This window comes from Eptatretus burgeri, chromosome 3, assembly GCF_056783735.1.
Source record: "Eptatretus burgeri isolate ZD-2024b chromosome 3, Ebu_testis_v1, whole genome shotgun sequence".
NCBI lineage: Eukaryota > Metazoa > Chordata > Myxini > Myxiniformes > Myxinidae > Eptatretus > Eptatretus burgeri.
This window is the reverse complement of record NC_140963.1, coordinates 89,713,982-89,727,087: the sequence shown is the minus strand read 5'-3', so window position 1 is coordinate 89,727,087 and position 13,106 is coordinate 89,713,982. Positions and strand designations below refer to the sequence as shown.

Below are 13,106 nucleotides of genomic sequence, written 5' to 3'. Positions count from 1 at the left end.
GGTAACTTGTTGGTGTTGTGGTATTAATCATCAAGTTTTCCAATGTCGGTACAGGAATGATACCTGTGACAACTGTGGTAAGCAGGGACACTTGAAGTATCGTTGTTCTCGATCCAAGTTGAAGAACTTTTCTCCTGATTATCACATTGGGATGAACCATGATGCAGCGGACGATAGGTCACAGAGCACAGCCTACAGCCGAGAATCAAGTGAGGAACTTTATGAGGTTTTCTCTGTTGGAACAAAGAGCACCGGTGCTCCAATTATAGTTGATGTAACAATCGATAAGATCCCGGAGAGGATGGAAGTTGATGCTGGCGCTTCCAGAACAATTATGAGCGAGAGCAAGTTCACCTCCATCTACCCTCCGAGAAAGGCTCCTGCACTCCGGCCTGTATCTACTGACTTAAGAACATACATCAAGGAGGTGATTCCTGCAGTTGGCTCAGCTAACGTAACTGTAGGATATGGAAACAGTATTCATGTACTACCACTACTGATAGTGCGTAGAGAAGGACCAACCCTCTTCGGCCGAGATTGGTTACGAATAATCAGACTTAATTGGAGTGACATAAACAGTCTCAAACTCTGATGCTGGATACGATACTGTGCTTAACAAGTACCCTAGCTGTTCAGCGATAGTGTTGGCACTTTTGCAGGGCCAAAAGTGAGGATTCATGTTTCTGCAGATGCTCAACCATTGTTCCATAAGGCTCGACCTGTGCTCTATATGATGCGATCAATGATCGAATGTGAGCTTGACTACCTGCAGAGTGAGGGCATCATCTCACCAGTCGAGTACTCTGACTGGGCAGCACCTATCATTCCAATACTCAAAGCAGATGGAACAGTGTGTATTTGTTGGGACTACAAAATGACGATCAACTGCTATTCAAAGCTGGATGGCAACTGTGGAAGAAATTCAGTTCTTCTCTTTCGGAGTCTGAAACCATTTATTAACAGCACACATCAAATACAAATAACAACAAACATGTGCATGGGTAAAGGGACAACAAGAAAAGCAATAACAAACATGATCCTCTTCTCAAAATGCACAGAGCAATTGTTTTTATTTGTTATTGCTTGTCTTGTTATCCTTTTCCTCGTAAACGGAGCAATAAACTTTTTTGTACTGAAATCAAATTGATTGTGAGTAAAATCTCTTTTATAGTCTTTTGATCCCCATCGTGATGTAGATGATATTCAGACAAGATAAAATGGTATCTTACTAAATCGCATGTGCTTTATCTCATTGAAATTAGTATTTCCAATGTTTAAATGAAACTGCTCTGCTACTCAAGAGAAGGGCGCTTTGCTGCTGGCGCCTCTTGTCTGGTGGCAATTAAATAACTCCTGAAAGGCGATTGCAACAGATGCCTTGTTGTCTTGGGACGATTATATGACAGCATAAAATGGAATGTCGTATTTTGAGAATCTGGTTACTCAATGGTGAACGGAAGGTATGATCAAAGTATTAGGCTTGTGTCTCCATTCACTGAGCCTCTTCATATTTTGTCTTAACCATGTTGTCACCCTCTCCTTCTCACGGCCGGCCTCACATTTCCATGCTGCAATCATGACCTGAGCATGTCTATCACCCCTTCCCTCCCAAAGTGGCCATGTCTGCAGTTCCCTTTCTCAAGCTTGCTGCCCCCCAATTCACCCTTGCCAGATGTTTAGCCCTCCCATATCTTTTGCTGTCCAGAATAGTATAAAAACAATTGCTCTGTGCATTTTAAGCAGAAAGAGGATCGTGTTTGTTATCGCTTGTCTTGTTATCCTTTTTCTCATGCACATGTTTGTTGTTATTTGTACTTGATGTGTGCTGTTAATAAATGGTTTCAGACTCCAAAAGAGAAGAACCAAATTTCTTCCACACGACCCGTTGCCCAAAGCAGAGGATCTGTTCACCACTCTCGTGGGTGGCCAGACATTCACTAAGCTTTACTTCAGCAATGCCTATGCTCAAATGGAATTGCATGGTGATTCCAAGTCCGATACAATACACATGTATCAACACTCATCGAGGACTCTACATGTAAAACAGATGCCCATTTGGCATGTGCTCTGCTGCACCAATCTTCCAACGCAAGACGGAGACGTTATTGAAAACTGCACCAAAGACAGTCGTATTTCAGAACGACATGCTAGTGACTGGCAAGTCACAACATGAACACCTCAAGAAACTAAATGAAGTCCTCAATGGGCTGTCACAAGCTGGCTTACGCCGAAGGCATGAGAGTGTACCTTTATGGCACATGAAGTTGACTATCTGGGTCATCAAATCTCCTGTCAAGGCATTTTGCCCTTTCCGAGCAAAATTGAAGCAATTGCGAATGCACCAATGCCACAAAACATTTTAGAACTTTGTGCATTCTTGGGTATGTTGATCTACTTTGATAATTTCCTGCTTCAACTAAGCACAACCGTTGAGCCTCTACATGTTCTCCTCAGGAAAAGCATCTGGAAATGGGAAGCTGCCCAAACAAGAGCGTTCAAAGCCGTTAAAACCATGCTGTCTTCCTCGCCATTACTTGTCCATTTAACCCATCCAAGGAACTTATTCTTAGTTGTGATAGCTCTTCATATGGCATCGGGTGTGCATTGCTGTAAACAAATGGAACCGGTAATCTGCAGCCTGTTGCGTATGCATCACGAACACTATCTGACATTGAACATCGCTATGATCAAGTAGAGCGATAGGCATTAGCGTGTGTCTGGGGCACCTTAAAGATCCACCAATATGTCTTTGGAAGACATATTACCTTTGAGACTGATCACAAACCCTTGTTAGGTCTCCTGGGAGAAACCAGAGCCATCCTTCCCACATCATCGGGTCATGTACAACGTTGGGCATTGACCCTTGCTGGTTTATGACTTCATTGGTTTATGGCCTGGGTAAGGAAACGTACTGTGCTGACGTGCTCAGTCACTTGCCGCTTCCTGTAACCATCCCAGAACCTCCACAATCTGACGATGATATTCATCTCGTGGTTAATGCCATTCACAATGAGGCACCCGTAAGCACTAAGCAGATTGCTTGTGCTACCAATAGCAATCCAGATTTGCCACAAATTAAATGCTGTGTTATGTTAGGTGATTGGGCATCACTACCGGAAGGGGAAAACCCATACCTCATCCGGAAAGATGGGCTCTCCGTTGATGCAGACTGCCTGCTTTGGGGTAGCCAAGCGACAATGCTTATCCAGGCATAGTCACCATGAAGGCTATTGCCGGAGCCCATGTTTGCTGGCCTGGTTTGGACAGTGACATCGAGTGCAGTGCATGCCATTGTTACACTTGTCAAGCCCATGCCAAGACACCGTCACAGTCTCCATTGGCCATGTGGTCATGGCCATCAAAGCCATGGTCTAGACTACACCGACCATGCTGGTCAATTTCAAGGGAAACTCTTCCTTATGGTAGTTGATGCCCACTCCAAATGGATTGAAGCTCTCGTGTTGCCATCCTCATTCTCTGCTGTAACAATTGATGCTCCACGTACCATGTTTGCACAACATGGTATTCTGAACTCCATTGTATCAGATAATGGATCATCATTTACGAGTTCAGAGTTTCAGAACTTTTGTAAAATGAATGGCATTAAGCACTTCACATCTGCCTCCTACAAACCTGCCAGTAATGGTCAAGCTGAACGTGCTGTTCAGATCATCAAGAATAGTCTCAGCTGCGTCAAGCAAGGCTCCATTCAATCTCGTCTTGCTCGTGTGTTGCTCAACTACCACAACAGACCACATCAAACCACCGGTCACCTACCTGCCAAGCTTCTGTTGGGTTGTGAATTGACAACACTGCTTTCATAAGTGCACCCAGACGTAACGGTCCAGGTAGAGAATAACAAGTATCAACATAAACATAATCATCACCAAACGTCTGTGTACTGCAACTTCCAGATCAATGATCCTGTATTCGTGTTGAACTCCAGATGTGGAACCAAGTTGTTATCTGGCATTATCGATAACATTGGTGAAATGATGTTTCTTGTGAAGTTGTGTGATGGTAGATGAATAAATTGCATATGTAAACATGTTGACCAACTCAGGTTATGTCATGGGGAGCCAAACATTGAATTGGCTCAAGTGTCTTTGTCACCCACTCCTGTATCAACACCACCTGTGTTTGAACCTGAGGTGTTTTCTTATGAAAGCTTTTCACCCATCAATGTACCTGAACTCCTTCCCGACCCTGTACCCCTTATTGAGAAACCCACAGCAGTAAAAAAAGGGGGGGGGGTGGAGATGTGATGTATCAGTAGTTTATGCGAATGCATACGTACATGGGTGCACCAGGGTGTGGTTAAGGAGAGTCATATGAGCCTCCCATGTTCCGATGGGGTACTGTGTTATGCCCGTGTCTGGAATAAACCTATTGTTCTCACTTCAGAGTCTTCGTCTCTGTTCATTGAGTATATTACACCTCTCTCACCCAACTTCATTCACTGTCTTTCATTCCTCATTTCCTACACCCCAAATCTGTCCTTCAAGTCACTCATTTCACTTGACTTTGATCATCTTTTTCTTGGAACACTTGGTTCCCTGCTCCCCCATTCTATCAATCAAGTTGCTCTAAGATCCAAGTTGACCCTGATCCTCCATCGATCATTGTGTTATTGCAACATTATCTCACTGTACTATGGCTCTTCCAACAGCTGCTGAACATTTTTCCTGATGACCTGGAGCTGAGTGTGGACATGGGATTTGCATATCTTGCCAATGGCGAGGTGGAGAAGGCGAGAGAGGTGAGGATTTTTCATTGGGTTTTGTAAATTATTTTCAGCAGAAAAAAAAAGAAAGGGGCAATCAATGAAAATACTGTTATTATATGTGGAAGTGTGGGAGATCCAGAGACAAAGTGTGTTAAGAATAGTATGGACCGTATGTTTGAGTAGGTTAGAACTCTTGTACTAAATATTGGTCGAGGTAACTCGTATGGTAATATGTGCACAGAGTGGGCAGTGCTTATAAACATTAGAGCAGAACAGGGTAAGGCTGTATCAAGTGAAACCTTGTGTGTACAGGTGAGGCCAGGTGAAGACTTTTTCACAAAGGCACATGGGAAAGCGCTATGTGCTTTGTCCATTAGACATTTTAAAACCCTTTAGACCCCTTCAGACAATTCTGACCCTTTGCACCCCTTCGACCTTTGAAGACCCTTTTGACACTCAAGACCATTTTGACCATTTTTACCCTTTTAGTCCTTTTCAACTTTTCAGACCTTTGGACCCTTCACACATCCACAGCTAGACCATTTAGACCTTTCATTTGCGATCAACGACCTTGCATTCAGTACATCCTTCCATTTATTTGCCACACAAAATACATACCGCACACAAAACAGGTCCTGATCAGGTCAGGTCAGGTATGGGAGCATGCGCTGGAGCAGCGCGTCGCTACATCCACTTCCGCCGGTACTTCAGAGGCCTCTGTCTGGCCATCCCCCAGGCAGATGTCTGGCCGATCCCCATCTCATTGAGATACTGATCAACCTGCTGCAACCATGAGTCACGTGGTCGGTCCATTGGCCTTCTCCACTCATGAGGCTTCCTCGCTGAGGGAATCTGGTAAGCAGGATCAGCATCAGGAAAATGAGCCACATGTCTATACAGCCACTGCTGACGTTCACAGACGATGCAGGTGATAAATCTCATGTGATTCTTTCTCAGCAACTGCTCGTTGGACACAAAGTCCGACCAGCGATAGCCAAGGATTCCCTGAAGAGACCTGGTACCAAAGGAATTAAGTCTCCATCTCACATCTGAAGAGCAAGACTGGAAGCACCAAGGACCTTAACACTCGGACTTTCATCCTCCTGCACAGGTACCGACTGTGCCACACCAGTGATCCAGTGAATCCATGACTCCCCAGGCCCGACCCAGATGTCTAATGACCTCTGGCTCACAGCCAGCAGAGACATGAATATCATTGCCAAGGCAAATTAATCTCTCCGTCACCTCAACTTCCTCACCACAAACAGGTACAGACAAGATAGCAACATACAAGATGTCATTGAAAGCCTTGATCTTAGTTTTAACCCAGGAAACCAGTAGTGGCTCCGACTCCTCATTCAGCACCTCGAGGGCCCCCAAAAGGATATCCAGAGTCTCTGCAAAGATGACTACATCATCTGCAAAATCAAGGTCAGAGATCTTGACATTCCCAAATAATGCAACGCAGCTTGATCTCTCCGACATCTTCCCCAGAATCTAGTCCATACAACCGCTGAAAAGTGTGGGGGGCATTACACACCCCTGACAAACTCCATTAACAACTGGTAGTCAGAGATGGTATCACCACATCTCACAGCACTCTCAGTACCAGAGTGGAGTTCAGACATCAGATTGATCAGTTTTGGTGGCACCCCACGAAACCAAGAATCCTCCAGAGGGCATCCCGATTCATTGAATCAAACGCTTTGCAGAGATCAACCCAGGCTGCAAGCAGCCACTGTGGAAACTCTCTGCATTCGATGAGGACCCGAAGAGCAAGGATGCAGTCAATCGTTGACCTCTTTGGTGTAAAGCCTGACTGCTCTGGACAGTGGACACTGTTGCTCAAGCAGGTGGTGGCAAATCCAATCAAGAATTATCCGAACAAAGACCTAACTCGGCACTGAAGGCAGCGTCACCTCTTCGTCATTGCTGCAGTCCTGGTGATCACCCTTCCCTTTCCAGAGAGGGACAACAAGGCCCCTATTCCAATCAATTGGGATGATGCCTGTGTTCCAGGCAGAGCAAATAACTGCATGCAATGGTACGAGTACAGCATTTCCACCAGCCTTGAGAAGTTTAGCATGGATGCCACAGACCCCAGCAGCTTTACCCAATTTCAACCTGTTCACCACAGCCTGTGTTTTTACAAATGAAGGTGGATCACAGTTGATTGGAGGGTCAGCAACAGTGATTGTAACACCCCTGACATCCAACTTGACAGCTGGTGAATCAGCCTGGTGCAGCCGCTCAAAGTAACTGGCCCAGTGGCCTTTCACTTCAGACTCCTCTGTCAAGAGCCCACAACCCTCCGCTCCAACTGCAGTACACTGAGGGACTGACTTGGAGGAACACAATGCACTAATTCCCCTGCAAGCAGGACAAGAATCGCTTGACCACTGGTGATGCTCTACCCCCAAACAGATTCCTCGTACATAGGCCTCCTTGTCCACCCTTCGCACATGTACAGTTTTATGCCTCAACTCACCGAACAGCTCAGCTCTGCCATTAAGCCTGCCCCTACGACTCTGATCAATGGTATCCAGTGTCGTTTGAGAGACAAAAATTTTCTGCGCCCTTTGGTGAGTTCCAAAACATCCACCGGTAACATTAATGACGGTGGTCTTGAAGGCACTCCATAACTCTTCAAGATTCCGCAAAGCACCCAAACTCCCTCCCCCCCCCCCAAATCTCCACACAGCCTCTTTTCAAACTCCTCAGCTACTCTCTCATCCTTGAGCTTGCCAACATCAAGCCTAGGCGAGGATGATACCATTCTTCCGGATTTAAGCTGCAACTTCAGAGTTTCCCGCACCACCAGCATTGGAATACCAAGTCCAGCGATGAGCTTGTGGGCGTTGAAACCATGAACCATCCACCCGAAGTCCAAGACTTCTTGCAAAGTCAAGGAACTTAGTGCTATTCTGGTTCACAATTCCAGACCCATGGGGACCAACACACATCTCATAACCTTCCCTTTCAGTTCCAGTCGATGCATTGAAATCCCCCAAGGAGTGATGAATCCTTTGTCTCATATGCTCATTGACCGGTGTTACCTCAATTATCATCAGAGTCAGCTTATTGAACACAGCTAGAGCAAATACTTGGGCATGGTAACCATCAGAGCGACCAGACCAATAGTAGGTGTAACCACCCGACATGATCTCACCACTATCCGGTCTCCGAACCTCAGAGAGTGCTGCAATACCGATGTCCAAACGCTTGAGCTCAGATGAAAACGGACACAGGTGATCATCCTCTCTTCAGGATAGGACATTCCAGGCACCCACCCAAAGCGATCGCTTCAGGTTAACCCAAGGATACCACGGTCTGGTGGACGACACCTCAGCACCACTCCGTCACACACCACCGCAATCTAATCCTGGAGGTTTACCCCATGGTTTTCCTCCTCTCATCAACGAATGGGAGCCCCAAAGGCTTTGCCCCAATCCCATAATCTGGTGAGCTGTCCTGTGGATGGCAGTCGTACAGAAGGTACTCCCACGGAGTGGGTTTTCAAATTTTCTTACATTTGTGGGTTTTGTGGAATTAAGTATTTTACGGTGGTCAGAGTGCAAATCCTGCCACCAACCTCCTAAAAAATGTAACCCACCTGCAGGAGGACTCCACAGACACAGTTGGACACTAGAAATGGATGGCAGTTGGCTCACAAGGAGCTCCTCTACCCTTTGATGAGGGTCTGCAATCTCCGATTGCTGTTTTTCTTGTTGATTCTGTTTTTGGTTCATTCCATTGTAGAACTGGCAATGCACATCAGACACATTTCCTTATTGGGCAGTCAACTTATTGTCACTTGTAATACTTCTCATTGGTCAATCAGTGAGATCTACTGCCTCTTTCAGCTATGTTTATTCAGCCAATATGACAAAAGAAACAAAAACATAAAGTCTTCTTCTCCTATCTTCTATCTGTCTAAATATATAAAGTAGTCGTGTATGTTTGTTTGTCCTCTTATAACTCGAGAACTATGCATCCCAGAGCAAAACTAAATGCATATTCAGAATCAGCATGTCTCAGAGGTGCTGATTCTCATTACATTTTTATTACTCATTGGATGTCTAAAGATGTTTTAAGTTTACTCAGCACTCATTAGATGTTTAAAGAAACAAAAAGAAATGGTCGATTTTTTTTTTATTTTTTTTTGGCCGTTTCAGTTTTTCTGCCACAATTGATTGATTTTCCGCGTCGTGACTTTTTTTATTCACAATCTGATCAAAATAGGACAAAGACAGACCAGTGAATGGACAGACCAGTGAACGTTTACAAAGTTTCTGATGAAAAATTTGACTTTCTAATTTTAGATGCCTCAAAGAAGGAAGAGCTCCATTGGTCTCAAGGCAGCTGCAGCGAAGCGAAAACGCACTAAGAGACAAAATCAGACTGAAGAGGAGCGATCAGCCAGGCTCAATGAACAGGCTCATCGGCAACAACAGCGGCGAGCAAATGAGATTGAGGAAGAGTGTGATGCAAGACTTGAGGCAATGCGTCACCGCACTGCAGAAGCACGAGCACTGGCCCGGGCACAAGAGCACAACAATGCAAACAGGGTGGCATTCACGTATGACCCGGCTGACCCAACAACTCATGCAGACACCGGCCAAATGGACCAAGTCTGCACCCACTGCTCTGCTCACAAGTTCAAGGGAGAGACCAAGGGTGTGTGCTGCAGTGATGGCAAGGTCGTCCTTGAGCTTTCTCCTGCCCTTCCTCCCTTGCTGAAGGAACTTCTCTCAGTCAAAGATCCCCTCAGCAAGCACTTCCTTGACAACATTCGGACATATAATGGCAGCTTTGCGATGACGAGCTTCGGGCACAAGGAAGCTGAAGTCCAGGGCTGGAACCCGAGCTTCCGGATCCAAGGTCAAGTGTTCCACCGCATTGGCAGCTTTCTCCCGCCTGAAGAGGGCCAGCCAAAGTTCCTACAGGTCTACTTCCTGGACTCACATGCCAAGGAGCTAGCTGCCAGGAACCACAGCGGCCTCAAACCACACATCCTTGAGATGCTCACAAAGTGGTTTCACGAGAATAACTCTGGTCCGTGAGCTCAAGACTGCAAGAGATGTACTTGCAGAAGGAGGCAACTCTGAAGAGCGCCAGATCATCATCAGAGAGAACAAGCGACCGCAAGTCGAGCACACACGCCACTGCAACGCCCAGTCTGCACCAGAAGTCGCCATCCTAATGGACAATGAGCCAACAGAACCCAGAGATATTGTCCTCAGACTTCACGATGGGTCATCAATGAGCTACATGCATCTTATGATGCACTCCAGTATCCCATAGTGTTCCCATATGGAACAGATGGCTACAGCATCCATCTGGTGGGCAGGACTACTGCTGGACAGGATGGGCAAAAACTCACACAGCTGCAATACTACAGCTACCACATCATTGTGAGAGAGGGCAACCACATACTCTAGATGCACGACTCTTTCAGCAGTTTCTGGTCGTTGTCTACTGCAAGATCGAGACAGAGCGATTGGGCTTTATCCGCCGCGAGCAAAATAACTTGCTTGCTGATAATAACAACAACCTCCATAACAACCTCACGAGCACTGATGACGAACGCTGACAACGACAAAGAAATGTGAAATGTGTCCAAATTAAATGTGCAATGTAAATGTGATATATATTAAGCACCACAATTTACCCCTTTCTTTTTCCAATTTTTTTTCCACGGGCAACACCGGGTACTCCGGCTATTGTATTCATAAAGTTTGACGGAAAAATGAATTTAATTCAGAAGTATAATTGACACTTGTTGATCATCATTTTTTTGGAAGAATGCTGCTGAGTAATAATTAGCTTGACCGATTGGAGTTCATAAAATTAATGCAAATTGTATTGAAGAATCCTTTCTCATTTTCATGAATGTAAAAAAAAATCCTTTATATATTCTGCTTTCGTTTTCTCAGTCCATGACAACTGTGCTTTTCAGTTGCTGTTATCTCTACGTGAGCACAGCATTGAAGCACCTTCCATCGATGCCTTGGATGGATGGATTTCCTTCACTGAGGGGAACCTTGTACAAGCAGAGCAAAGGTGTGTGCTCATTGGTAAAGGTAGCTTGTAATGACTTGAGGCTACAACGGTGAAACGTAGTGACAGAATTTTATTTGACCTTTCAGGATGTGCGATGATGGAATTGTCTCAGGCAGAAAGTGCTGATGCCCATGATCGTTTGTGGTACAGGTTAATTCGGGCAACAACCTGTGCTCCTGAGAATGGTCATTTCCTGGATTTGATGGGGCGAGTGTACTGGGCTATGGGAGATGCTGGACGTTCTGACAAGAACAAGGCTTTCACACATTTTCTCAAGGTCTGTAATCTACCAAGTGAACAAATGCTTGCACTTGTGACTGAGTCAATGTAACACAATTGTCGTTTGTATTTTTTCATTGATGTTGGAGAAGTTGCTCATCTGCATGTTCTTTGTTGCATCCACATCTCATTGCAATTTACATATAACTTCATATATTCCATTAACCTAGAGTTCTTAATTTGTATTTAACATATTTATCTTGTTTAATAAACTTTTTGATCGATACAACAGTGATTTCAGCCCGAAGGCCTATTCCTATTTAAGATACCATGGGATCATTATGCATCCATGATTACAGTTGGGATGGCTGATATATATCTTACCTTATGAATGATGACATGCTCCATGATTGATGCCTCAAATTGCCACCTCACCAGAGCAGCAATTTTTTTTTTTTATCAGATTCAATGAATTCAGAAATCATACTGAGACCATCACAGCCAAGAGATGAGAACAAATATATTTGGTCTATATCTAACTTGCATGTTAAGTAAATGCTTGCAGATCATGTAAATTATCAAAGCCAAATAACTTTGAAATTTGCTGTTCTTAAATTTGCTCTTGAATCTCTGGCCATTCATTTGGCCTCCTTCGTGGCTACTCCACCATCGACACGCTCTTCCTGTTAATCTGTTATTTCATCAATGAATGTATTATCTGAATTTCAAGCAAGAAGTGAGGTTGGTCTAAATCGATTGTTTCTTGGACATACGACATCCTTTAGCTTCCAGCTCTTGCATTCCTGGTTCACTGTGTTTCATCAAAACCCACCACAGCACATTACATTCCTGGTTCACTGTGTTTATCGATAGAACACTCTTTTCTCTCCTCCTTGAGGATGGCGTACCCAAGGATATTATCCTCGGTCCAATAGTCGTTGTCCTTCTTGTGTCTATAAATTACTTTTCAACTTAACTGGCAAACCACCTCAACCACTTTGCTGATGACTCAACAATTCATTATCTTTGTGAGAGACAATATACTGCGTGGTCTCTTTGACCAATTTTGTGGAAAAAAACGGAATTGTCTGAAATATGAAGGAAGAAGTTTAATTTGGGCAAATACCATGACATGACCCTTTCCCTCCAAAATAACTGCCAGACAAAATCACAAGTCAGATTCTGTGACCAGCTTGTGACTGGGACCATTTCCCTGGTATGACCATTTGCCAAATGATCTGTCCTGAGTGGACCACTTCTCTCGGATGACCTCCAAAGGCTGGCATTGATTTTGCATCTTATGTCGTGACCAGTCCTTTTCCCCATTTGCTCATGGTACATACCTTTACCTGCAGAATGATAATGCATGCCTTTTCACAATAGACTGATTCACCAGTTTTCCTCCTGGATCTCTTTTCATGTGGTGGAGTTAGAGGCTTCAGAGATCTGAGATGTCTCCTCTCAAGAAGCCAATAACTGCTCCATCACAATAGGCTCATCAAAGACCTGACCCCACCGATGCTTTCTGCTATTCAACCCCCACCAGGTAGAGTGCATGCAGCAGATAACTCCTGTTTAACAAGGAAATTGGATGCAGGAGGAGGCCATTCCACCCATCATGCCTGCACTACACCAACACCAGATTAAACAAGGAGAAAAAAGATAAAATAGCATAGCCCCCATGGTTTTTAGTAATTTTGCTGTATGGAGTTAAAGGGATAGCCCATATTTAGAAAATTTATGTGTATGCACAACTGACTTGAGTGGTCATGTGACATGGAAGATTGCATTCGATTGTCAAGAATGCTTAAGTAACAAAATGGCTGCCAGTCAGCCATCTTGGATCTGATCTTGAAAAAAAATGACGGGCATATGAAAGCTATCATTCATTATCTGTTTGCCGAGTTTGAACAAGATTGGTAAATGCATGTCCAAGAAATGGTTGAGGACGTGTTCACGATCAGTTTTTTTCAACTAAAATGGCCAGCAGTCGGCCAACTTTGATCCAATCGTGAAACAAAATGATGTGCTTGTGTATACCATCATGTGTTGTCTTTGTGCCAAGTTTGAAGAAAATCAGTCCTTCCATATCCGAGAT

At 44.5% G+C, this 13,106-nt stretch overlaps 1 protein-coding gene and 1 long non-coding RNA gene across 6 annotated transcripts in view; one reads left to right on the top strand and one right to left on the bottom strand.

Annotated features, from left to right (window-relative positions):
- SKIC3 (SKI3 subunit of superkiller complex) overlaps positions 1–13,106 on the top strand; it is a 119,447-nt gene that overhangs the window by 34,321 nt on the left and 72,020 nt on the right. For all 5 annotated transcript variants that reach the window (XM_085874432.1, XM_085874433.1, XM_085874434.1 and 2 more), the window contains 3 exons: positions 4,670–4,759; positions 10,686–10,789; positions 10,940–11,066. In XM_085874432.1, coding sequence (XP_085730558.1) covers positions 4,670–4,759; positions 10,686–10,789; positions 10,940–11,066 — 321 coding nt within the window. The remainder of the gene's footprint in view (positions 1–4,669; positions 4,760–10,685; positions 10,790–10,939; positions 11,067–13,106) is intronic.
- LOC147030414 (uncharacterized) overlaps positions 1–13,106 on the bottom strand; it is an 83,198-nt gene that overhangs the window by 20,168 nt on the left and 49,924 nt on the right. The window lies entirely within an intron of this gene.